The sequence below is a fragment of the Bombyx mori genome, chromosome 18 (assembly GCF_030269925.1).
Source record: "Bombyx mori chromosome 18, ASM3026992v2".
In the NCBI taxonomy this organism is placed as follows: domain Eukaryota; kingdom Metazoa; phylum Arthropoda; class Insecta; order Lepidoptera; family Bombycidae; genus Bombyx; species Bombyx mori.
Genome location: NC_085124.1, coordinates 3,263,807 through 3,290,908, shown reverse-complemented (window position 1 = coordinate 3,290,908; position 27,102 = coordinate 3,263,807). Strand labels below are relative to the sequence as shown.

Here is a 27,102-nt window from a genome sequence, read left to right as displayed (position 1 = left end):
TGGTGGGAACGTGAGGAGTGAAGTTGAGTGATTTGTTTTATTTTGTCTATTTAATGTTTCTTCAGGTTGAAATGTACAATAACGTTGGTTTATTAACTGCCTAATATCTGTGAAAGTGCACAAATGTGGGAAAATGAAGCCAAGCCGCTGGACGTAACTTCTCTGGATCCTCCAAAAAGTCTACTGAAAAATCTCAGTAAATGACCGCCATTTTACTGAGATTATATTTCATCCCATATCATTTCATCTCCTTTCATTTAATTTCATCCCAGTTGATTAATGCCCCAAATTAATCACCTTCATTTCATTTCACTCCATTTATCATTTTTCATAAAAATAAGAATATAAATTAAAATAAGACATGACCTAAAAGTCTTAGTTACCAGGTCATAAAATACCTTAAAAAAATAATAATGATATACACATACCGCTTTGACATTAGTGACTATAGATAATACAACCCATGTTGCGGAATTGTGATGATAATTAACAGCAAATTACTTAAAAAATATTGTTTGTTATTTATAAATAACATGTTTTAGGGTTAAATGAGTTTTAACAGTATGTAATAAATTATTTTTATGAAACATCGTACTGATTATTAATACACCACGGTACCTACTGGCGAATCATTTCGTGTCGTTAATATTCATAATCTTGAAACGTATATTTTCATAAGCTTCCTTGGATGTGGTAAAACTTATAATGCCGGATATTAAGATTACGCCACTCGGAGCGGGCCAGGATGTTGGTCGGAGCTGCATCTTGCTAACCATGGGTGGCAAAAACATAATGTTAGATTGTGGTATGCATATGGGCTACAACGATGAAAGAAGATTTCCTGATTTCTCTTACATTGTCCCGGAAGGCCCTATAACGAGTCAGATTGACTGCGTTATTATATCACATTTTCACCTAGATCACTGCGGTGCACTGCCCTATATGTCCGAAATGATTGGTTATACCGGCCCTATTTACATGACACACCCGACTAAAGCCATAGCACCAATCCTTCTCGAGGATATGAGGAAAGTCGCAGTGGAGCGCAAAGGTGAGTCAAACTTCTTCACTTCCCAAATGATTAAAGATTGTATGAAAAAAGTGACAGCTGTGACTCTCCATCAATCAGTAATGGTGGATAATGAATTAGAAATCAAAGCTTATTACGCAGGACATGTCTTAGGAGCTGCAATGTTCTGGATCAGAGTAGGGTCACAATCTGTGGTTTACACAGGTGATTACAACATGACACCTGATAGGCACTTAGGAGCCGCCTGGATTGACAAATGTAGACCTGATCTGCTCATAACAGAATCCACATATGCAACAACCATAAGAGATTCAAAACGCTGTCGTGAAAGAGATTTTCTCAAAAAAGTTCATGAATGTGTAGAAAAAGGAGGTAAGGTTCTGATTCCGGTGTTTGCATTAGGAAGGGCACAGGAACTTTGTATTTTATTGGAAACATATTGGGATCGTATGAATCTTAAATATCCAGTTTACTTTGCTCTTGGACTGACAGAAAAAGCAAACAATTACTATAAAATGTTTATAACATGGACCAATCAAAAAATAAGAAAGACATTTGTTCAAAGAAATATGTTTGACTTTAAGCATATTAAACCATTTGACAAGACATACATTGATAATCCCGGTGCTATGGTAGTTTTTGCTACGCCTGGAATGTTGCATGCTGGATTGTCACTAAACATCTTTAAGAAATGGGCTCCTTATGAGCAGAACATGGTGATTATGCCAGGATTCTGTGTGCAAGGCACAGTCGGACACAAGATCCTCAATGGAGCAAAGAAGGTTGAATTTGAAAACAGACAAGTGGTTGAAGTTAAAATGGCAGTAGAATACATGTCATTTTCAGCTCATGCTGATGCAAAAGGAATTATGCAATTGATACAATATTGTGAACCCAAAAATGTATTGTTGGTACATGGTGAAGCTCAAAAAATGGAGTTTTTGAAAGATAAAATAGAGAAGGAATTCAAAATTAGTTGTTTTATGCCAGCTAATGGTGAAACATGTGTTATAAATACTCCAACAACCATTCCTATTGATGTCTCGTTGAGGTTGCTGAAAGCTGAAGCAGTGAGATACAATGCCCAACCACCTGATCCAAAACGCAGGCGAGTTGTTAATGGGATTCTGTGTGTGAAAGATAACAGGCTATCATTACTAGACATTGATGAGATGTGTGATGAAATCGGAATAAACAGGCATATCATTAGATTCACAAGTACAGTTCGTTTTGAGGATCCGGGGCCAGCTATCAAGACTGCTGAAAAATTGCAGAATTTACTGACGGAAAAATTAGAAGGCTGGACTATAACTATATCGGAAGGAAACATATCAGTTGAGTCAGTACTCATCAAGGTAGAAGGTGAAGATGATAGCACAAAAAACATTTATGTTTCTTGGACAAACCAAGACGAAGACTTAGGTAGCTATATATTAGGGCTCCTGCAATCAATGGTTCAATATAGTCCAATGAAAGAATAAGAAATGTCATGTTTTAGGATTTTTATTATGAATTATTTTGTAATTTTGAATAAATTAGTTTTAGTTAATAATATTTGTTTTATGTACACCAAGTGATATCCACATTGCATTTTCCCTGGTACCATAAGTACTGAAGTCTGTTTGGTTTGTTCAAGTGCTTCAAGTCCTCTTCTTTTAAAGTAGCATTGGCTTTCTGGAATATAAAAATAAAATGTCAATAAAATACAATATTGAGTTTCACCTAGTGTGGACAAAAGAAAGTTTCTATAAATGCAAAGCAACATCTTTTTTATGGTTAAAAATAATGGAAGGTGATTTATGGTTTAGGATTCTTTTTCCATGGTGCCACAGTATGAGTCTCATAGAAAATGTGTCTTACTTCTGCACTACCTACCGATCTTAAATTGGTGTCCGTTATACATGTAGTCGTCGTGGCCTAAGGGATAAAACGTCCGGTGCATTCGTGTTGAGCGATAACCCGTTTTTCGAATCCCAGGCAAGTACCAATTTTTCTAATGAAATACGTACTCAACAAATGTTCACGAATGACTTCCACGGTGAAGGAATAACATCGGGTAATAAAAATCAAACCCGCAAAATTATAATTTACGTAATTACTGGTGGTAAGACCTCATGTGAGTCCGCACGGGTAGGTACCACGACCCTGCCTATTTCTGCCGTGAAGCAGTAATGCGTTTCGGCTTGAAGGGTGGGGCAGCCAGCCGTTGTAACTATACAACCTTGCAACTTATATCTCAAGGTGGGTGGCGTATTTACGCTGTAAATGTCTATGGGCTCCAGTAACTACTTAACACCAGGTGGGCTGTGAGCTCGTTCACCCATCTAAGCAATAAAAAAAGTGTGTGTGTCCGCTCCGACGCACGACTGGAGTTTACTGGATATAAAAAATTAAACGAAACAATACGAGAAATAGTTCTATATTACGACAACACGATACACTACAGATTATTAACAAATTAACGAGACACAAAACAAACGACTAACAAATATATGAAAATACAATAATGAGAGAAACGCGCGATCAGTACGAGGCTTTGTGGCGGACTGCCGGCGCAGCAGCCCGGCGTCACCTGCGATAACGCGGCCGCGCGTTGGCTCCTGATTGGCGCGCGCACGCATCACGCAATCAGGAGCCAATCAGGCGCATAACGCATTTCGTGTGACATGCTAGTACGATTTTGGTCCCCATAATTTTCATACCCCGGGCCTATATATGTAAATCGATTCTAAAGGAGTAAACTCCAAAAAAATCACACCCAGATTCTAATTCACATAGCAATTTGATCTTGACTTAGGTGACCCTAGCTGCACTGAATTCCCGAATATTACTACCTCATTTCTATTACGACCCATGTAGATTTAGTATTTAACTTTTAGCAGTATTTACGATTTTTTACTTCTACCCCCAAAACTTACTCAAGGAGAATTTAGTTAAATATCTAATATATACATCGAGTACAATAAAAATAAATCATCTCCATCAAAGTACCTTCAATCACTATAGCAAATATTTTAAGATCAGTTGGTCCCATGTCGAATACATTTTCATTACACCAAAAAGGTGTCATATACCTTCTGCATACATATCACTGATTAATTTACTCGTGAAATTATGAATACAATTAAATTCTGCCATGAGTTTAATTTTAATTTCATCACTTTACCCAAGGTAGAAATTAGTAAAAAAAGTAAAGAGAGCGACATATTGCGACAACTGCTTAGTCTTTCCCTTAGGAAAAAAACAAAACACTAGTGTCTCATTAAAAAAATATATATTATACAAAAAAAAAACACAGGCAGTTGAGCACACAAATTTGTAGGGCGTGGTTGTACGGCCGATCTGACTCTCCCTCTGTAGGTTACCCTCCTGAATTCCGGCAGCCAACGGACGTGGGTTGACCCGCTGAAGCACCACGTCTGGACTCCTGGAGGTTTCCTGGGCTGGCTAGATCACCAGGGTACGGGTTACTGGGCGGAGATGACCTTTTCAGCACACGCAGTTATCGGGTGAAGCAATAAGCAAGAAGCGTGAAAAAACAGCTAGGCATGAACCCTGGAAGCGATAAGACCAACTTCACAAACTGGTTTATCTACCTTCCGATCTGGTTGACCAACGAGAACTCGAGCAAGGTACCCACATCTTGTGGCGAGATTATCGTGGTAGTGGTTAACCAGAACGGAGTAAATGCACAATAAAAAATGAAAGCAAAAAAACAAGTGAAGAAGCAAACAAGCTGTGCATGATTAGTAAAATATAAAAAAAAGTAATGCGTTAAAAATATATAATATGCCATTTCCAACTCACCCTAAAAACGGGGTCGAATCCGTTTATTTTAATCGTGTTAATATTAAACAGCACACGATATTGCTGTACTAAATATTTTTTTAAATAAATTATTTGTAGGTAAGTCGTCTGGTTTGAAAACGAACTTTAACTGAACTCGAATACAAACGTAAGACTAATAAGGAAGTCTAGTGACGACTCCGGCGGCTGCGCAGTGTCTGCGCCAGCCGAACCTACGTCTCGGGGGGAGGTGGGAACTATTGTTCTCACCTCAGCGGTACAGTCGATAAAATAAGTGCTTTGAACATAAATACTTTTGTTTTAAGGTTTTTTTTTTATCTTTTTATTTTGCAGACGATTTAAGTTGTAACATTACGTTACAATATTAGATTTTTTGAAGGGATAAAATCGATTGATTTGTTAAAAAAAACAAATGTTGTTTTGTATGCAACGGTCAAATTGAGTTCATATCGCAGAATCAAAGAAACATGTTTGAAAATCGAATCCTAACTATACTTAATTAACTAAACCTATATTTATAATATGTTAATCATAATTTCGCTCACATCGCTGTTACTTGTCAAAAAATCAATTTTCCCGCCAATCAGTACAGACTTAGAGGTGAGTTTTATAAGTACGAGTATTGAGTTAAGATTGTATATAATTTAGGCTAATGTCTCGCATCTTCACGCTTATACTTGTTAGTTACCTTGAAAATTATAAAGCAAATAACACATGCATGTTAATTCTGTTAAAGTATAACGGCATTAAAAAACAACCAACTGACCTTTATTTTGTAACTGTAAGTATAGATACCTATTCTTGTACCAAAATGGGTAGTTATGATATAAGTGAGCCTACGTCAGAAATAAAAAGGACGGTGGTCACTACACTAGAACCTACGGTGCACTAGAACCTAAATAACACGTCATTATATTATGTTTTCATCTTTCTAACATCGCAGTACTACCCAATAAAAGTCTCACAATTATGTTTTAAAGTAAAAAAATAAATACTTAATTACTATAACTAACTATTTAGCCCTTTAAAGAATTTTATTATTTGTCATTATTTTTTTTACGTTTAGGTACGGTTTACGATTTTGTTCTGGGTTATGGGTATCTACTGGAAAAGATATACTACAGACCGCTAATACTAAAAATCGACGGTATTGTAAGCCCGCACGAGTCGGCACCACTATTTTTCTACCGTGTTGTGACTGCTATGGGTTCCGACAATCACTTAACCCCAGGTGGGTCGTGAACTCGTTAACCAATTCCATTAAATCAGTTACATCGGACATCTTATAAGCCATTATGATTTCCATTTTTTTTACTCATTGGGCTTTATGTCTATCTTTCTATTTATTTTCAGACTTATTTAGAGGTTTTATTTTATTAAAATATAATTACAATTTTTTTTACATCCATGTCGTCAAGTAATATTTAAAACATAAATTCAAATTCTTAATGTTAATTAAGTAATGAAATTAATCGGACATTAACATTTTCTGTTATTGATTATAATAATATTTATTGTCTTTATAACGCATTTTCTGATTTTGAGACTAGTATAACCTCCATAGATATGACCATATATTTTACGAATTACTAAAATCAAAAACAAACAATAAAAGAGTTAATTAAAATTACTTAAACGGTATAATCTCGATTGTAAAAAGTAGATTAGAACTATAAAAGTTGTTTTAATAATGTCTGCGACTTGCGAATACCGAAGAAAATACAATAAAGGTGATTTTAAATCATAATGATATCATAAAAGTCATGCAACAAGCCTCAGTACGTTGCCCCTTGATATGTATTTTCACCTCGATGTTATAATTTGTTTTATCGATCATATTCTAACTATAACATTATAATTGCGAGGGAGTGTGCTATTGTTAATATTTAAAACAGTTGAATTGGCATTATGAAATATTTTATTTAAATTGATTTCGTTTTTATATCGCTTCATTTTAATCAAGAAGTTTTTTGTGCAATTTAAGCGGATAGTGATTCCTGGGTTCTTTTTTTATTACTTAGATGGGTAGACGAGCTCACAGCCCCCCTGGTGTCAAGTGATTACTGGAGCCCATAGACATCTACGACGTAAATGCGTCACCCACCTTGAGATATAAGTTCTAAGGTTTCAAGTTTAGTTACAACGGCTGCCCCACCCTTCAAACCGAAAAGCAATTACAGCTTCACGGCAGAAATAGACAGGGTGGTGGTACCTACCCGCGCGGACTCCCTAGAGGTCCTACCATCAGTGAACCAGAAGTCCTACCACCAGTAAACAAGAAGTCCTACTACAAGTAAGAAGACGTCCTACCACCAGTAAATAAGAGGTCCTACCACCAGTAAACAAGAGAACAAAACAAGAGTGTTTTTGTGTAGAGAGCACTTCTTGTGCTGTAGTGCCATATTATTATGTCAGAGTATGAGACGTCAGGCAAAATCCTGAATCGTGCTAACGACATTTACAAAGTTAATTATTCAAGTACCTAAATACAGCAATCAGACCACTAGTAATGAGACCCGTTTAAAAATAATAGGTAAGTTCTTACTCATAGAAGTTACATAATATACCTAATGGCAGATAAATTAATGCAAACAAGGTCAACTACTTTCAACCCTCGAAGCTACCTGCACGCAACTTCTACAGTGCACGTTGGAAGACTAAAGGCAATTATGTACCATTACATTTTTATTGGTTTAGTAAACTCTATTACATAAAAAAACCCGATGTGCAAGTAGTTATGTTATAGAAAATGAAATAAAAAAACAAACGTGTGGCACTCGGGAACAGCCGCGGTAAAGCTATTGCATAGCATTTTTTATCAATTTATGCAATTATAATTAGACTATGATAATTTAATATTAAAACAATAATAAAACAAGACCACGCTATATGAAACATTAATAAAAGCAAAACCTTAACAGTCCCCTTCACACTCATAAGCTAGACCGCGCGAGAGAGAGATGGGCAGACTTTTCACGATGCGCATGCAGTGTGACGTCACGCCACGCGCTTATTCACAAACACTACACAAGCGCAACGTGTGAATGTTGAACGCGCGCTACATGGTAGGCGGAGTGAGGAGTGCAAGGTTTTTTTCGTTACGGAATTTCATGATTCGGTCGCCGCGCTCAAGGCCCGCGATAAAAGCTATGCAATAGATTAAAAAATCGGTTTATTACAGTTTTTTTTTTAATAATTTTAATGTGGAAATGATTTGTCTTCTCTTTTTCTTTTACAAAGAGTCGCTGACCTTCACATTACAAACGCTACAATGCTTCATTGTCATTAGCGCCTTAGCTACCAAACAAAATTTTCGTTCAATACAAAAGTCTTGCATTAGCAACAGTGACATGCCTAATTTAACTTAAGGTCGGTCGCTTTGGAACCGTACATGTTAATGTTCAATGGATTAATTAGTGTGTCTAAAGTTATATTGGAATTTCGATATTGAGGCAGTATTTTATCAAGCATTGACTAAACAATGTATTTTTCCGGATTCAAACAATTTTTTAATTTAACCACTAAAGATTATAATAAAGATATAGCTCGTTATCTAAACTTCTATACTAATATTATAAAGAGAAAAGATTTGTTTGTTTGTTTTTATTGAATAGGCTCCGAAACTACTGAACAGATTTGATAAATTCTTTCACTGTTTGGAAGCCACACTATTCCCGAGTAACATAGGCCTTATTAAAACTTCAATAATGTACTTAACCGAAGGTATAACAAAATTACCTAAAATATTCTTTACGTCGCGTGCCCTGCGAAAACTATTGATGATAGAATAAAATAATGTACTATTGACTTTGTAGAACACAATGACATTATTATTTACAAAAAGTGTCGCGACAGCATATTATATGTCCAACTATTATAGTTATGCCGCAATAAGTGTTCTTTTATTTTTAAAAATAAAACAGCGTCAAATATCGTTGTTTTTTTTGTTATAGACCCGAGCGAAGCCGGAGCGGGCCGCTAGTTAACTTATAAAATTGAGAACAGTAAAAAAACAAACTAACTATTTTGTAAAGTCTTTACAAAATAAGGACTTTTCAAAATACAGTCACTACAAGTTTTGTGAACCCGATAAACGAACGCAGCTGACGAACGTCTCCCATCTTTCGATTTGATGGATAGGTGTCATCATTCTGCCTATTTCTGCCGCGAAGCAGCTATGACTTTCAATTTGAAAGGTGAGACAGTCGTTACCCAAGAAAATTGAGATTTCGCGTTTCGTTTTATGTTGAGTAGAGGAATTCACGTTGCAATATCTATAAGAACCGGTAACTAGATTGATATTGGAATCGTTAAACCACGTAATTAGTAAAAAAGTATTAACATAACAAATAACAAATGTTATAGTTTTGCGATCCATCGCGTTATGTCGGCGGCCGGACAATAGATTTCAGGGTTATTTAGTTTGTAGATAATTTTGTCGGAATTCGTTGTCAGTTAAGATAACAAGTGTTAGTTACTTTTATCAACAGACATATGACACAGATTCTGTGTTCGTAGATAATTTAAGCGATTACGAGTCGAGTACTTAACTGAAATTTATGTTTTTTTTTTAAACAGAATTTATATATATATTGTATATATTTATATAATATTTTATATATATTGACATTTCTTCTTTTCTTTTTACTTGTTAAATTTGAATTTCAAAGTATGTTTTCGTTAGGTATCCTTTTTATTTTTATTATTGTATTCCATCTTCGGGCCGACGAATTGCCAATGTTATCTACGCCATTATTGTCACATGCATCAGGCCATAAATTAAATAGTTTTATTTTAAATGTTAAATGTTTGTGATGTGGCAGTACTTTTTTTAAATAAATAAATAAACAGAATAAAACTAAAGTTTTATTCGAGAATGTCACATGCAATAATTATGTAGTAAAAATTAAGAGATGTATGAAAATATGTAGACATATTATAATTTCTCAATATATTTTTGGCTGCGTGGTTAACTAGGATAACACCATTCCATCTCTGCACATGGGTGTTGTAAAGGAAACTAAGGGATTTAATTTCATTTTTTCTTTTCACAAACAAGTACTAGGATTTTATTAAAAAAAAAAATCACCAGCAGTGAAATAAAATGATGACTGATTAAAAGTTAAATTATGTCCATGGCTCGCAAAAACCTAAGAAAATACAATATATTTCATGAAGTTATTATTTAATGCTTGGGCGGGAATAACAAACAGAGATCTTGCTTTTTACTATTTCTTCAACTTACCATAGGCGGTGGGAACAACCTCCTAAAGTCTCCCTTATGAAGAAACTCCTTATGGGCCTTAAGGAAGACGCTTCGCAACCTTGCGCTCAGACAGGGACGACAGAGTTCACATATTAGATTCATGTGACAATTATCTCTACAAGTCGTCGTGCATATTTCGCCCCATACGGCTATGTTTTTCTGTGAAGACACCATGTTCTGAGCAGCTGAATCTCTAAATTATGAAAAAATATTGATTATTGTTGAAGCTCCCGCTCATTCTCTTTTTATTGGTTAGATATATGAACGAGCTCAATGCCCACCCGTTGCTAAGTGGTTTCCGGAGCCAATAGACGTCAATGACGTAAATGCTCGCCCCTTCGTTCAAACATGAATTCTATAGTTCAACATTTTTAATTCATTTTGATTACATTCCGTTATACATAAATCGGCGAGCTTGGATTCAGTTAAGTTGTTGACTGATTTAGATTACATGTAAAATGTTATTGAACATATTGTATATTGATGTCCATAAACGACTTATTACAATCAATTAGCCCACTGAGTTTCTCGCCGGATCTTCTCAGTGGGTCGCGTTTCCGATCCGGTGGTAGATTCTGCGAAGCACGGCTCTTGCTAGGGTTCGTGTTAGCATCGTCGTCAGGTTTGAGTCCCGTGAGCTCACCTACTAGTTATGGTTACGCTGGAATTGCCTCTCTAGGCTACCAGCTTAGGTAGGAAAAAAAAAATACAATCAAGTTCCGCAGGTGGTACCACAAATTTGCGTGCCTTTATTTACTAAAATAACGTGCTCTAATATTAATCTTTTATCGAACAACCCACGCATTATTCGTTCATGTGTGGATGTATTACCACATGGGAAATTATAAAATGCTACCATTATACAAAGAGAACATTTACATCCAAGACATCTTAAAACCAATTAGGTTAAGTAACATAAAACCGTATGCTCCGAATTGAGAGCCTCCTTTTTTGCTTGAGGTCGGTTGAAAAGCGATTATGCCTAAAGTGACAGTTTTAAGGTAGCTACTAGCACTTTTAATTTAAATTAAATTAGCTTCGTCTAGGAATCGTGATTAAATCTTTTGGCACTAAATACTCACTGTTCTAAATTCAAATTTATGATTTTTCTATGTTTTGATTTTCGTTTTTAAATTGAACGTACCGGATTTATGAACATGGAGCCATAAAAAAATAGCGTAATCAAATACGTGTTCCGGGGTGCGTTACATATTCTATTTTATCGTATCAGACACAGGCGATTTCAATGCTACCTTTGAAGAGGACGCAACTAATCAGCGCATGGTAGTGGTTTTTTATTGAATCGCTTGAACGACGCAATAAGATCAGACACTAAAGTGAATAATGAGCTAACATTATCATCACTACTTAACATCAGTTGGGCTGTGAGCTCGTACACCTAAAAGTAAGTAAGTAAAGTGTAAGTAAAAAAATATTTTTTTTGGTTACTTTGTAAATCCAATGTTAGCGATAACGGTCGTGTCTACAACTTAACTGGTCTGTGTGCTTCCTTGCGATTCTCTAAAAGTCAAACAAGAACTCGCATCTCACTACGAAATTCTCCATCACTTCGCATTCGCAATAGAATGACCTTGAATTGGCATTCTGTAAACACTAATCTTAATTACTCTGCCTCGAGCGAAGTGAAGTGACAACGAAGTTTGTTTATACTACTACTAGGGATAGCCGTTAACACGCAAATGTAAATCGAAGCTTACCGGTTTCAGTTTTTCGTTGTATTTATAAGCATTCTGTAAGAAAATACCATGAATTTAAGCTTTGGTGTTAAAGCCACATCTAATTTAACTAAAAAGAAAATTAAAAGTCATATATTTATGATATTAATTGTAATTTCTGGCTGCACGCTAAGTTCCTTTGCGTGCACTAGCGAATACCAGAATTAAAAAACAAAATTTTAATTGTTTTCAAAACAATCTCGAGCGGTCGGAAGTTTTTATTTTACTTTTTCTAGATTTTTTGTTACTTTGTGAGTGAATTTAACGTTAAATAAAAATTATGAGGTAAGTAAAAGTTAGTTTTCAGGCTATCAATGGTTCATCCATTTGTTTTTTAATCTAAAATTTCAATATATTACCAACAGATTTAACGAGCGTTCTTCTCATCCGACATTGGTGCAAATAGAGGCATTGATAGACGTTTTGGATTAAAAGCTAGCGAAACAAAAGGTTTAATCGTATCTCAACATGTTCAATAAGAGAACAAGGATATTAAAAAAATATAGGAACTAAATTCTCTTGTCAGATATGATCCATTCCCGGTGAGATATTTAGGACATGTTAACATCTATTTATGTATGATAAATCTATCTACTACGTTTTTATTGATATTCTATTTTAACAGGGAATATCGGTAATTTATCTGTATCTCAAATTCACCAATAACAAAAAAAATATATTGAATTAAATAAATCAAATCATGAACAATTTAGGTATTGCAAGTTGGATTGATGTTGTTGGAATGTTTTTATTGATGCAGAGGTGACTGTATTTATGGTAAAGGGTGTGCATATTGGTACAGAGGTGGCAGGCAGTTCCAGAGTATTTACTAAACTGACACTATGTAGGCTAAAGGCTGCATACTCCGTTTAAAATAAATGAACAAAATTTAGGCATAACCTATTTTATTATATTTAAGGAACTACAACAGATTGAAAATAATAATCCACGTCATCAGAATATTGTAAGGAGAATTTATTGCCAACTCGGAAAATGTATCAGTATTGGAACAATCCCAAACATACAGGTATGTATGTTATACCTAATTATCTTAAATAAATACCTAAACAAAACTTGCATTTTAAAAATTAATATTTATTGGCTTTTTAGCATTGCATCAAGAATCACCTATTTTGCAGTCATCCTCCCCTAACTAAATGCAAGTGACTTCTACTTATTGTGATGCTACTACTAGTAGCTCCAGCCACAGTAGGTCTCATGTTAGTCAAGAGATTGGGTTGTTAGGTAAGTGTTTATTCAGTTCAAAGTACCTATTCATTGAACAACCATATTAGGGACATTGATTTGTGCATAATGCTGTTACTTGTTAATAAAAACCTTTTCTTGTATGTATTCTAAACATTGTATTTTAACTAACCTTGTTTTTAAATAAATTTATTTTTTTCAGCACCTCAACACCTGACCTGCTATTTCACCACTTTTCAATGAAAAGCAGAGTGTACTCAAATTACAACAAATTACACAGTACCAGGATATATAACTTAAACAACCATGGGGGAATAAATAGTCAACAGTCTGCAAGAAGGATGAACTGTTGGTGGAATTAGCATATGCAGCTAGGAATTTTAAACCTGTATTTCCACACATTACTGATGCAAACAAATTTCAAAATTATTGTATATAACTATTGAATAAAACTATAATAAAACTATTTTTATAAATCATTAATTTATATTTGAAGTTACTTCACACTATAAGTAAGCTAATTAGTAGAATTTAACAAAGTAATTCAACATGACCACCATAATGTAAATGTAATCTCATAATCTGAGATTATGGAAACTGGCAGCTCTGCACAATTGCAAATGTGCAAAACACAACACGCAACAGCTATTTTTGCTACCTTATCAGGGTGATAAATTGGCACCCTATGGATCAGCAAACACCTGAATCTACTCTTTAACAGAACTATTGTTCTTTTCACTGAGTTACGGGCAGTGGAATGAAGGTGGTGCTACAAAGCTTCAGGAGTATCTCTCTCCGTATTAGCATTAGCTAGCCATTATTAGCAGGTATTAGCTAGCATAGCATTATCGCCTATTTCTGAAGCAGTAATGCGTTTCGGTTTGAAGGGTGGCGCAGCCGTTGTAACTATACTGAGACCTTCGAATTTATATCTCAACGTTGGTGGCGCATTTACGTTGTAGATGTCTACGGGCTCCAGTAACCACTTAACACCAGGTGGGCTGTGAGCTCGTCTAACCATTTAGATGGTGAAATGAAAAAAAAATTAGCAAAAGGTGTCATAAGGTTGGAACGTTGAGCATATACAGAAAGACTGAAAAGATGTTAAATAATTATAATGGTCATTACTTGCTGTCATTGACTAATCTTTAGTAGATTTTATTTTGTAACTGAATAAAGTTTATTTAATATTATAAATACTAAATTTCACAATAACTTTAAAGCATTATACACAATTCAATTTAACTGAAATGAATACAATCTGAATACATAGTTCATAATACACATTTCGTTTATGGATTACATATCATCAGAATTTCGAAAAATATTAATGGCTTTACAAATTGTACATTTTCTGGCATGATAGCCGTTGTGACAGTAAAACCATTTTTTATTGGTAGCAGGTCTTTTTAAGGCCACCAACGTCCCATCAATACACCCAACAACCAAAGTGATTTTAATTTTTTTACAAAAACTGCAATATTTTGCATTAGATTAATATTGGTACTTTTTTATGAAGAAAAAAAATATTTATTTAGTTTAAACCACCTTCTTCTTTTTTCTTCAGTTTTCCTTCAACTTTTGCCATTCTTGAGCATTCTGCGGGAATCTTAAATATTTATATATAGTTGCTGGGTTGTTCAGAGCCTCCACAACCTCAGATATACACTGGGATATCTGGGACAAATATGTTCTTATATTTTCTTTTATGATTTTTTTGGTAACTTCATTTGCCCAAATAAACAAGGTGCACAGTAACTGAAACTAAGAAATAATCATTATACAATACACATAGTTATTAGAGAATCTAATTTGTATTCTTTCAAGATATTTTTGGTAGATTAGTTTAGTGGTATTGTTTTACAATAATGGGAGAGTTGGATATAAACAAATGAGCAAACTTTAATAATATGTTTTAAAGTACCTATTTTGTACATAAAGACACAATCTTACCACATGGAATACCTACCTTTAGAAGAGTTGAAAGTCCTTTTCAATGGCTTTTAGTGGTCTTCGTCAAAGGGTGTAATTCACACCCTAACTGGTTCATATGATCCTTCGACAATCTATACACTTTCTTTATACTTTTACATAGTCGTCATCTCAAGTTAAAAGTGATAAATTGTGAATTTCGTAGGCTTGTCGACACATTTCACGCTGATCCGTAGCGTCAGCCTTTTCAACAATGTTTTCAATAAAAACATACGCTCCATAAAATATCGATGAAGAATAAAGTTATTTTAAAGTGCAATTTTGTTAATTAATAGTATTTTTTTAATAATTAACAGCGGTTTATAACGTTTTCGTATATTCTCACTCACAACAAACACTTAAAACACTAACTTTTGATTTGACAAATAAAATGATTTTGCGATGCGAAGTTCTTGCCGAAATTCGACGTGATTTACACTACAGAATGCCGTTTCAAACGTCAACTCATACATTTTAGTAAAAAAAACTCACGTTTGCTAGTTCAATTCACCCGCGAGGGGCGCTAGTGTAGATTCGGCACTGCAATGAAATTTACAGAATGCCAATTTGAAAACTCACACCAAATTCACGTGCGAGTTTGTTAAACAACGCTTACAGAATCGCACGGCTTAGCGCGAGTTTTTTAACATTCTCGATAGCGCAAAAGTTAGCTCATATTTGTATGAAATGGGATCGTTTGCGTACGTTTACCGCTAGGGGCGCTGTTCCAACTGCATACAAAATTGGCGTAATACTCGAGAACGTTAAGAAACCCGCACTAAGCACACTGTTATCATAGCACAGAAGTACCTAATAAATACCTTAACCTCAAAATGTCAAAATATTTACCCAAGACTATTCTCCTGGATATGATCAGCTATGCCAACCAGTCCGAACAAGTTGTACAGAACCTGCTCGTACAACAGCTGGTTGGGAGGGTAGTGAGCAGACGACAAGTTGGGCGACATGTTGGCTTCTAACAAATACACTTTTAGATCTTCATCGACGACCAGATCAAAACGCATTAGTTCGAAGAAGTTTTCTGTTGACGGATACGATTTCAACTAAAAAATAAGAAATAGCATTTAGGGAATAAAAATAGCCATTAATAGTCGGTCAGTGTTGCCAGTACAATAATATGTAGGTTTTTTTTTCAATATCTTTTTTGTAACAGTACTGACACTTTTGAGATAGCTGTAACATAACTTGGTGCTGGATGTCATTAGTACAGTGGTTGCTAGAAATCTACATATTAGGGTTACATATTTTTTATGTTTCAATCAATTTGACGCATCACTCCCTGTCTGGTGTGTGGTCAAACTAGATTTATATTTACTTTCCATAATATAGTTTGTTCTACCAATTTTAGGATTTGTAGATATTGATTACTATATAATAAATAAAATATTTCTTAACTTGTAGAAAAGAAACCGTGAGACAAAATGTCATCATAACTTTATGCGAATCCGCTTATAACGATTTTTGAACAAAGCATAAGTCTAATAAACCTTCTGATGTGGAAATTTTAAGCTTTATTGTTCACTCACTTGGTTATTTAACACTGGATCGAATTATCACAATATATTGACTTGAAACATCAAAAAATAATAATTAAAGGTCATTTCACTTACAGTTTCGACAATATGATGCTCTTTTTTCACAAATAACTCAGCTATAGCGTTTTGTATTTCCCTCCACATCTGTGTAGGGTCTTTCCCCTGAAATCAAAACTAATGTTCATCATCATGCGTTCACACGTCGTTAAAGTAGCTAATTAACTCAATTATCTGAATTGAAAGTTTGTAGAGCTGTGAAAGTTATTGAGATAATATTATCGGCGTTATTTCACAGGTAACAATTTGGTGAGCAGGGATGTACCTACATACAGCCACGTACATAGAGTGTTGCCAGGCTAGATAATCTTCGCAGATTCATTTTTATTTGAAATAATTTTATCATAGACAGTCCAGTTATGACGACCTTATAAAACACGCGAACTCTATTATGTTTATTTCGTTTGTATAATTAATATATTCTGCTATCAGTTTGAGAATCATCTAGCGGTGTAGTTATACTAATATTGTTACTATTACTTTTTAGTTAGTTAAGAGTATGAAACACATAGTCTACCTTTGTTTTAGCGTAAATGTCGAAAGCATCTCTCATGCTAAACCCAAGGGCAGTGTAAGGATGCGACAGCGAAGGTACCTCCCAGGTAGGGAGGTAGTCGTCCCTAATGACATATTTATCCAAATCCTTTGGATCGAAAGGATAATACTTTGCCGGACAGTACCTAAAAACAAAAAATTGGTTAATATATTTTTTTTATCATCGCCACTTTGACTTGGTACTGAGGTACTTAAAAGCACGTTAGTGGATCGGGAGGATCCGAAATGCCTTTTTTAAGGGCGACGTCGACTGCATTCCATTCTGTCCGTAGGATCGGGAATGTGTTCACAGCTACTGTAGCGGAACTATTAAAAAGTATTCATAACTTCGCAGTATTAGCGACAAAACGGCTTGGTAATTTGATCTGGTTCAAGAATAAGTCATGTCTTTTTTTATTACCCCGTCAGATGAAGCTCACATCGCACCTGTGTGATTAGTGCGAGTTTTTTAACGTTCTCGAAAGCGTTTGAGTTAACTCAAATTTGTATGGATTTGGAACGTTTGCCTACGTTTACCGCTAGGGGCGCTGTTCCAAGCACACTGTTAAGCACACTGGTGTTAAATAGTTAGGTACTGGAGTCTATTTACATCATAATGTCTCATCAACTCTGAGACATAAGGTCGAACTTACAGCAGCATCAACCAGCGCGTATATAGGTAGTAATATTTACCTTAATAGAATATACATTTTTCATTACTAAACAGATTGTACACCTCTTCTTAGATCTCATTCGTGTTTCCAAGCTACAAATTGTCAATGGAATTTAGAATCTATTGAACAACTAATAAGATCGAAGAATCTTTGGTGTAACTAACGGAAACAACAGAAAATAACAGCAAAATTAAACAATATTACGAAATCATTGATCTATTGATTGTACTAAAAATAAATTACAACAAACAATCAACGACATTAAATACCTGAAGAGGACATCTCCTTTGTACCAATATGCTCTCAAGGGGTTAACCGAGGTTAGAACTACGTACACGCCAATATCAAACTTGTGTCCGTCGACTAAGAACGGTCTTTGCACGTATTCTTGTACGAAACTTTCCCCGCCAGCCAGATTTATTTCGCTCACGTTTTTTAAGTAAACACCTCTGTGTTGATTGTGCTTTTCCAAAAACAAGGCGCCTTCGTTCTCAGCGGCGTATTTTAAAAAATCTTCTTTATTCTGTGGCAGTTTGAACGCCTTCGGGATGTATTTCGATTCAGTCGTGGCAAGGTCTACTTTGTTCGTAACGAAACCCGCTCCGGGGTAGTGGTTGACTTTCTGATTTGGTTTTAAACTGTGTAAATTAGGGTACAGTACTCGAAAAGGATAATCGTGGGACCATAGCAAGTTCCAATCGGATTCGTTCGTGGTTTTTTCGTAACCGATTCGTTTTAGGACGCGATGCACGTGCTTTAACAAACCGTCAGGATTGTTGACGTCATTCTGAGCAGAATAAACCCAATAACGTTTCTTGATGGCGCGCTCTACGTATTTATCGTTTATATTTTCCGAGTTTATCATCCTCCTCATTAGCACGGCCATTACAACGCCTGTTATACACACCAGAATGAATATGTTAAAATTATTTCTGGCGTTTTCGTATTTCGACGTTTCATAAGCATTTCTAACGTTAATAGGCTCGACGAGACGCGTTTTCTCGTTCGTATTTTTATCGATAACTTTATTTTCGTTAAATTCTGACGCATTCGTGTCCTGAAATAAGGTGATTCGTTCATTGAATAAAACGATTTTCGTATTGGTAGTTATAATGGTTTTTGGAGGTAATAAGCTATAGGCGTATCTATCTATTAAATATACTTTTATTATTTGCCTAATTTCGCTCTATTCTATCTGGACTAGCGGAAGAGCGTGTTGTGACGCATATACATTTGCCGTGCATTTCAAAATTATCGGCAGCCTTAAGGCCCTAAGGGCTTACGTTTTGCTGTCTCTCAGTTCCAGTAACTGCTCATAATCAAGGTGCATTCTCTTTTTTTTATGGCTTAGATGTGTGGACGATCTCACAGCTCACCTGGTGTTAAGTGGTTACTGGAGCCCATAGACATGTACAACGGAAATGCGCCACCCACCCACAGATATAAGTTCTAAGGTCTCAGTATAGTTACAACGGCTGCCCCATCCTTCAAACTCAAACGCATTACTGTTTCACGGCAGAAATAGGCAGGATGGTGGTACCTATCCGTGCGGGCTCACAAGAGGTCCTACCACCAGTAAACTCTCCAATAAACCCAAACTTTTCTATCAAAAAACAAATAAGATTGCTTTACCAGGCCCAGAACAAGAATATTTTGTAAATTTCATAAAAAAATGCCTTCTTAAATTCTGTAATCGTCCAAATAAATGTCCACACTCAAGATTCGATTCCTTGTTAGCGTCCTTGACAACGAAATTTAACCGAAACAATCGTATCTATCGGCAAAAACAAGTTTGAGAAACTCAATTTAAACATCCACAAATCGAATATGTAAACTTCACGGAACTTTCGTCTTAAACCGTTCACAAACGACTTATATCCAGATCATTATTTAGATTAAGATAACAAAGATCACTGACCTTCACATCGGCGTCCATCTTAATTATTTAACTTCACTTTTTAGTACCATAATATTACGATTTCGCAACTGTTTTTAAGAACGGATTTGAAATGAATGAGGATGTATGCCCACTATGTGGAAAGAGATAGCATGTGGTTAGAGCGAGGTAGGAAGAAACTTTCTAAATGATAGTAGGCCCCAGCCTTTTAGGGTCACATCAACAGATATCACACGTTCTACTATTCGAATGTGTAATGTTGATCGAACGATAAACTGCGCAAGAATTATAACAAATTTACTGGGACAGCGTCGGCTGAGACCACGTGGGTCGGTACCATCATTCTGCCTATTTCTGCCGCGATGCAGCAATGCGTTCCGGTTTGATGGGTGGGGCAGTCGTTTAATCTTACATTTGAGGCTTAGACCTCATGTCTCAAGATGGGTGGCATTCACACGTATAGCTTGGTTACAATATCTCTGGATCTCGCTGGAATGTAAAGCCCCTCCCCGTTTCCCTTTCGCCAGGTCCAGAGATACTGTAATCGGGTTGAAATGATTTCTATGGAGTCCGGTAACCACTTAAAGGCAGTGAGATTGAAGAGTCGAATTTAAATTTCAACCTCATTTCTCAAGATGCCCCAAGAGCTCTAGTTAACATTTCATACTAAGTCTCATTTTGGTCATAGGCATTAAAAAATAATTAAACAAATGACAACGCACCTTTTATTTAAAAGATAAAAACGACTATTGGCGGAAAAACAACATGATGTGAGTAATTGTTAATAACAGATCGGTAATTCGTGGTTTTAGACTTAACTAGAGACCAACTATGGTATCACATTATTGCCATCACAAGCATGACCAACACACGTGAACGGCACGGTATAACGCGTGGAAATTTATTTAAAAAAAAGTTTATGGATTATCTAAGTTTAGCTTTTTGGTGATAAAAGTATTTATAATAGAGCCAAGTGTAAAACGGTGTGAAGAATCTTGGCATATACATACATACTTAACTGTGTAATTTATTTTGTATTAGATTTAAAATTTTCAAGAAGATACACTGTCAAGTATTTAGCCTAGAGGTTTCTTCAGTGAAAGAGTTCCGCATAATTATTATTTCTAATCGACCTACTATGTCTTTAGCGATTAGAATAATAATTTAAAAAAACATAAATATAAAATTCATAACGTTTTTATTTGTTTTGTTTACGTATTTAGTGTTAAGATTTTGTCTATATCCTGTGCATAATGCTGACAGCGTGTATAGATATAGTGAGAAAGGATTTTCCTTCGTAATTTTTCGGAAAAGTTTGTATTTATCGTGTTCTCTCCATAGATCTAGGTTTCATACTTCAGTGGTTCTCTCAAATAGTTTCAGTACAATGACTTTATTTATTTTCACATTTGACTCTAAACAATAAAGTTTCATATTAATGGATATGAAAATATCACTCATTTAATACGATCATTCATTGACAGTTCGGGTGTCATCGTATTCCGATAAAGATCCGAGTTTTCCCGAAGGAAAATAATTTCTTACTACAGCTAGGTATATAGATTATATTTCATAATGATCGGTTGAGTAGTTAAGATGCGAAATCGTAGCACACAAAGTTGCTTTCGCATATATTATATACGAGTATTTAATATAATGTAATGGGACGAATTTTCCTTAATAATAATTAAATACGTCTTGTGGGTATACTAAACATATTTTTTTATTCGAGAATGTTTTCGAAATTGAGTTTGACAGTGTTTATCCAAATGTCATAGAGCTTGAACATTAATTAGTATAGTGAAATGTAAGAAACATCTTAAAATGTTTCTAGAAGGGTTGGTCACTAGTTACTTATCAGGTTTTGTTCTACTAACTAATAGATGTCGCTGTAATTAACATTCGATTAGATCTTTTTTTCTTTTTTCCATTTAACTACTTCCTAATAACTTCGAGAGGATATGCTAGCTTCATGGGACGTGTAGGCGAGCTCACAGGTCACAGGGCTCAGCCTGGGACTTTGCCCTAGTAAGAACAGTGCCTCGGTGAATGAACCACCAGAACACAGTGGGCGGAAGGATCCGAAAAGACTTGAGGCATCATCGCTACTGTCTTCTTTAAATAAAAAAGCTATTCATTAAAATATTAAAATATTCAGGAAAATTCGTATTATTTATGCGGGTGTAGATTAGAATAATTAATAAGAGAGAAGAGAATAATAAGAAATGTTTGCTAAATTACCGAGTTTCGATCATAATCACAAAACAGTTCAAGATTTTGATTTTTTTTTTTTTTTCTTTTTTTTTCTTTTATGACTCTGGACGTGATGACACTTTGATGACACTTTTTTTCTTACTTAAGGTGAGAAAAAGTGGTGGTTATTAATAATAAAAATCTGTTGACAAACAGAGGAGAAAATGTTATTTTACGGTTTATATGTTATGAATATTATGAGCAGGGGTAGATACAGGTTAGATAGCTATTCAATTGCGGATACCTGCGGAAACATGTGGACAATAACGGAATGCAGCACATTCCGTCCGACTGAGGTGAATGACCTTCGCTCTGTGACAGTTGTTTACTGTATAATCTGTGATAGATTTAACGGTTTCTACAACTTTGTATAGTTTTTGTTAATAAAATTTAACACTTGATCCGTCTTCGATTTGTTAATATCTATCACAATAAAATCCAAATTATAAAATTTAAACGCGAAATAATTCCGAACATTGTATGTGTTATGCAACTAAATATCTATATGAAATGGAATTTGTGGTCCAAAACGGATTCCCACAAACTAAAGACCTTCTTATAGGTAGGCAAATTTTATTATTAATTTATATTTATAAAAGCACAGAATATATTATATCGGTTTATAAAAGTTATAGTACAATTTAAATGCGATCTTCTTGAACAAGATTCCACGAACATTTCATTTGCCATTGTACCTGAATAGACTTGTTTGCAAATTATCAAGAAGGAACATGCAACCAGATTTCAGAAAATATTTCTCAATGAAGTCACTTAAATAGTTTAGAATATGTATTTAAAGCAAACAGTGTCTACTTATTTACGTCGTAAGGAATATTACACAATGATTGTAAATATTAAAGCACACGCAGTTCGGCCACAGATTATTTTTACTGGTGGTAGGACCTCTTGTGAGTCCGCGCGGGTAGGTATCACCACCATGCCTATTTCTGCCGTGAAGCAGTAATGCGTTTCGGTTTGAAGGGTGAGGCAGCCGTTGTAACTATACCTGAGACCTTAGAACTTATATCTCAAGGTGGGTGGCACATTTACGTTGTAGATGTCTATGGACTCTAATAACCACTTCACACCAGGTCAGCTGTGAGCTCGTCCACCCATCTAAGCAATAAAAAAAAAATTTAAGATCGTGACTGGTAAGTAGGTTCTTTACCGTACAAACACAGAATTATCTTTGGCATTCTCGTAGTTATAGACACAATTTTAGTTATGCTTTAATTTAGAATTAATTTTAAATAAGTGAGAATGAACGAACGACCACAAAAACTGTTGACAGTTTAATATTTCCGTATATTTCATTTAATATATTGGAAACATCGGATAATGTTGTAATGACGATGTTATGCATAACAGTAAAAGTAATTTTTTTCCTTACCTATTTGCTGGTAGCCTGCGGGGCATTCCAGTTACCCCCTGTCGGATAGGTGAGCTCACTGGCTTTAATTGAGAGAATTGTTTTTTATTATGATTGGAAGATATCGGATACCTTTCCAGTTTCACCAGGACAGGTGGCCCGCAAAGGCTCAGCCAGGAGGGGTTGGATTTGTTAACAACTGCTCGAGCGCCTCCGAAGAAGACCTCCTTACGGATCCATCAGATCCAATAACCTTTGCATTAGATGCCTTCAGCTCTAATACTAGGGGCAGGCTTAGGGACCCCGGTAACCGTACTCGTCGAACTCGACAAAGAGGTCGACGTGCAACCTAACCCATGCATCAGCCCGCTGAGTTTCTCGCCGGATCTTCTCAGCGGGTCGCGATTCCGATCCGGTAGTAGATTCATTCGCGAAACAATTGCTCTTGAGTTGTTAGGTCTCCTTCGGAGGCGCTCGGGCAGTTGTTAGCAAATCCCACCCCTCTTGGCTGAGCCTTTGCTCGCCCACCTGTCCTGGTGAAACTGGAAAGGCCTTCGGGCCACCAGTAAACGTTCAATCATAAAAAAAAAAAAAGAAGACCTAACAACTCAAGAGCAATTGCTTCGTAAATGAATCTACTACCGGATCGGAATCGCCACCCGCTGAGAAGATCCGTCAAGAAACTCAGCGGGCTGATGCATGGGTTAGGTTGCACGTCGATCTCTTTGTCGAGCTCGACGACTACGGTTACCGGGGTTCCTAAACCGAAAAAGATGGAGTGACCAAGTGTCCGAGTATCTGGGCATGAGACTGAGTCACGCACTTCATTGTGCCACTGACCGACATACCTAAGTGGCTACAAATTACAAAAAAAGGTCACATCACTGAAAAATACTGAAAAAGGAGGAAGCCTACTCCTAGTGTTAGAGCTGAAGATATCTAATGCAAAGGTTTATTGGAGCTGATGGATCCGTAAGGACGTGTCTAGGGTGTGGACGGTGACTGGATCTTGCATGATCAGGATTCGGGGGGGTTGTCAGCGGCGGCAACGATAAGGCGATTATCATGACGAAGATTGGCTAACACTAGCCCTAGCAAGAGCTGTGCTTCGCAGAATCTACCAGAAAATTACATTTAATTAGGTATGCACATATACAGACGCAGTTCTCACTAATAACATAAAATCTCCCACTAAAACCAAAATAAACGATAAAATAAATATTTATCAAGTTTAACAGGTGAAGGCTTTATTTACATTAAAACAGGCATTTAATAACTAAACATTTCAGAAACACACCAACTTTATCTAAGTTCGGTACCTGCGTAAATATTTATAGCCTAAAATCGCTGAATTAATCTAGAGCATCGAGAATGATCGAGTTCATATAAACAATGTTGCTTACGTAATTAGTTCTTAGTTTGTTTAATGTTATTTTGAATTTGGTAATGGTTACGCCAGAGATCTAGTTCAAAATCTGTGGCTTTGATAAAATAAAACGACCTACATTGAAGGGTTAGGATTTATTCGTGTAAGGCGTCGCACGTCATCTCGGATCCTCCGAACCACTAACGGTGCTCTTTTTTATTGCTTAGATGGGCGGACGTGCTCACAGCCCACCTGGTGTTAAGTGGTTACTGGTATCCGCCTGAGATTCGAACACCGGTGCATCGCTCAACACGAATACATCGGACGTCTTATCCGTTAGGCCACGACGACATAAGGTACCTCAAGCACCGGTTATTGTTCTCGTCGAACCCGTCGCTTGTGACGAAGGGCTCGACGAGTAAACTAACCCACAGACACAGCCCACTAAGTTTCTCGCCGGATCTTCTCAGTGGATCGCGTTTCCGATTAGGTGGTAGATTCTGGGAAGTACGGCTCTTGCTAGGGCTCGTGTTAGCAACATCGTCAGGTTTGAGCCCCGCGAGCTCACCCACTAGCCCGGCGACGCTGATATGGTCTTATGGATATGAGTCATACAAAACGAACACAAGTAGGTACATTTATATATCCAATACAGAATTTTCACAAATAAAATAAGCATGAACTGATTCGTAATTTTTTTACATAGCGCGCGTTCATTTTCGACTTTTATTATTATTTAATCTATATATTAATACGTGAAGCAAAAACTTTGTATCCCTTTTTACGAAAATTGAGCGGACGGAGGAGTATGAAATTTTCCACACTTATAGAGAATATAGAGAAGAAGTGCACAATGCTAATATTTTTTAAAATAAATCCATAAAAGATACATTAAATCAATAAAGAAAACATTACACACACTACATACCATGTATTTGACGCACACACGCATGCATACTATTTATTGTCAAACTTTTGTTTTTGACGTCTGTTGTCAAATTGAGAATAGATTAAATATTGTTTGTCTTTGTTAATATTTTTTATAGTGTAGTCTTGGCGAAATTTGTGATTATAGAAGTATAAAATACAATCATAATAGTGTACAAACTTACAATTCCAATTAATTATAGTCGAATATCGACTACTGCGGGACCTCTAGTTAGTATTATTATGTCAATTTATTTTCATTTCTTACCAGTCGTCTTCCTAAGCACGACCTGGAATGAAACTACTCTGTACTCATTTAAATCGAAGCAAATTCAATCAACTACCCAATAAAATTTGCTTGTAGTTGATGAACCGATAAAATCAATCATCCATCGCTTTTATAAGTTGGTAGCGTAGGAGCGTCACGACGCCTGCGTGTCTGTACATTATCTCCCGAACTTGCACTGTTTGCCAACAACGCAGACCGACTGTCGGGCGCCCGATGGTCGCGCTAACGTATGATATAGCCAAGAAATACGAAGCGGTAGCTTTCTGAAATGTTTATTTAAAAAAACGATTTTTTTCAGTCACGGCTCTAATAAATTTCTAAAATAATTTTTGACAATGTCGAATTACGTTTTTTTTATTATATGGGTGGACGAGCTTACAGCCCACCTGGTGTCAAGTGGTTACTGAAGCCCATAGACATTTACGGCGTAAATGCGCCACCCACGTTGATATATCAGTTCTAAGGTCTCAAGTATAGTTACAACGGCTGCCTCGCCCTTCAAACCGAAACGCATTAATTACTACTTCACGGCAGAAATGGGCAGGGTGGTGGTACCTACCCGTGCGGACTTGAAAATGAATCCTGAAGGGCTTAGTTCAGAATCGTTCGGTTGACTAGCAATACGACTCCCTATAAACATTATTCTCGGTAACACTATTAAAATCGATAAAAAAATTTACAGTCTCATAAATATTTTTACTTGCTGGTTAAATTTGTCTCCTAATTCGTCTGCACATTTATCGTTAACGTTTTTTTAACAAAAACGAAAAATATTTAGTAGATACTAGCTGACCTGGCAGACTTCGTAGTGCCTCAACCGATAAATAAAAGATGTAAACTTTTGTATAAAATAAACTTAAAACAAACAAAAGGAATCCGTCCGACGGAGGACACATCAAAGGAACAACAAAATTGTTATTTTTATTTAATTCCGAGCATTTTCATATTTATGGACATTTTAAACCTTCTCTGGACTTCCACGAATAATTCTAGACCAAAATTAGCCAAATCGGTCCAGCCGTTCTCGAGTTTTAGCGAGACTAACGAAGAGCAATTAACTTTTATATATATAGATAGATGTATAAAAAAATATCAAAATGTATAATGTTACACAGGCAAACAGTTACATACGTTAGCGCTGGGGCGACTTGCGGCCGGCGTCGT

General features: G+C 35.9%; 2 protein-coding genes and 2 long non-coding RNA genes across 9 annotated transcripts; 2 read left to right on the top strand and 2 right to left on the bottom strand.

Annotated features, from left to right (window-relative positions):
- Positions 1–394: 394 nt before the first annotated feature.
- LOC101735470 (integrator complex subunit 11) lies at positions 395–2,582 on the top strand. The gene has a single exon (XM_004928114.2). The coding sequence runs from the start codon at positions 706–708 to the stop codon at positions 2,509–2,511; it is 1,806 nt and encodes a 601-aa protein (XP_004928171.1). The 5' UTR covers positions 395–705; the 3' UTR covers positions 2,512–2,582.
- Positions 2,518–26,110, bottom strand: LOC101735698 (probable tubulin polyglutamylase ttll-15). 6 transcript variants are annotated; one of them, XR_009975504.1, is made up of 8 exons: positions 19,756–19,900; positions 18,107–18,894; positions 17,147–17,309; positions 16,648–16,734; positions 15,866–16,080; positions 10,083–10,296; positions 2,906–4,585; positions 2,518–2,704 (listed from the first exon to the last, which is right to left on the bottom strand). XR_009975504.1 is itself a non-coding variant. In XM_062673575.1 (7 exons), the coding sequence occupies exons 2-7, from the start codon at positions 18,721–18,723 to the stop codon at positions 2,591–2,593; spliced, it is 1,410 nt and encodes a 469-aa protein (XP_062529559.1). In that variant the 5' UTR covers positions 18,724–18,894; positions 25,835–26,110; the 3' UTR covers positions 2,518–2,590. The 6 variants fall into 6 exon arrangements, 5 of the variants coding, with proteins under 5 accessions (XP_062529559.1, XP_037873138.1, XP_062529557.1 ...); XM_062673575.1 differs by lacking the exons at positions 2,906–4,585; positions 19,756–19,900 and adding an exon at positions 25,835–26,110; XM_038017210.2 differs by lacking the exon at positions 2,906–4,585 and having other exon boundaries at positions 19,756–19,899.
- LOC110386753 (uncharacterized) lies at positions 11,885–13,511 on the top strand. Its single transcript, XR_005245743.2, has 5 exons — positions 11,885–12,124; positions 12,205–12,381; positions 12,759–12,866; positions 12,950–13,084; positions 13,248–13,511. It is a non-coding gene; the product is annotated as an uncharacterized LOC110386753 (long non-coding RNA).
- LOC119629856 (uncharacterized) lies at positions 13,512–15,838 on the bottom strand. The gene is made up of 2 exons (XR_005245744.2): positions 15,015–15,838; positions 13,512–14,809 (listed from the first exon to the last, which is right to left on the bottom strand). It is a non-coding gene; the product is annotated as an uncharacterized LOC119629856 (long non-coding RNA).
- Positions 26,111–27,102: the final 992 nt, after the last annotated feature.

Excerpts from the sequence above, each read along its gene's own strand:
- LOC101735470 (XM_004928114.2), top strand. The coding sequence starts at position 706 with ATGCCGGATATTAAGATTACGCCACTCGGAGCGGGCCAGGATGTTGGT.
- LOC101735698 (XM_038017210.2), bottom strand. Across the intron at positions 16,735-17,146 it reads ACATTTACGCTAAAACAAAG|GGGAAAGACCCTACACAGAT; the intron begins GTAGACTATGTG and ends TTTTGATTTCAG. Across the intron at positions 16,081-16,647 it reads AGCATCATATTGTCGAAACT|TTGAAATCGTATCCGTCAAC; the intron begins GTAAGTGAAATG and ends CTTATTTTTTAG.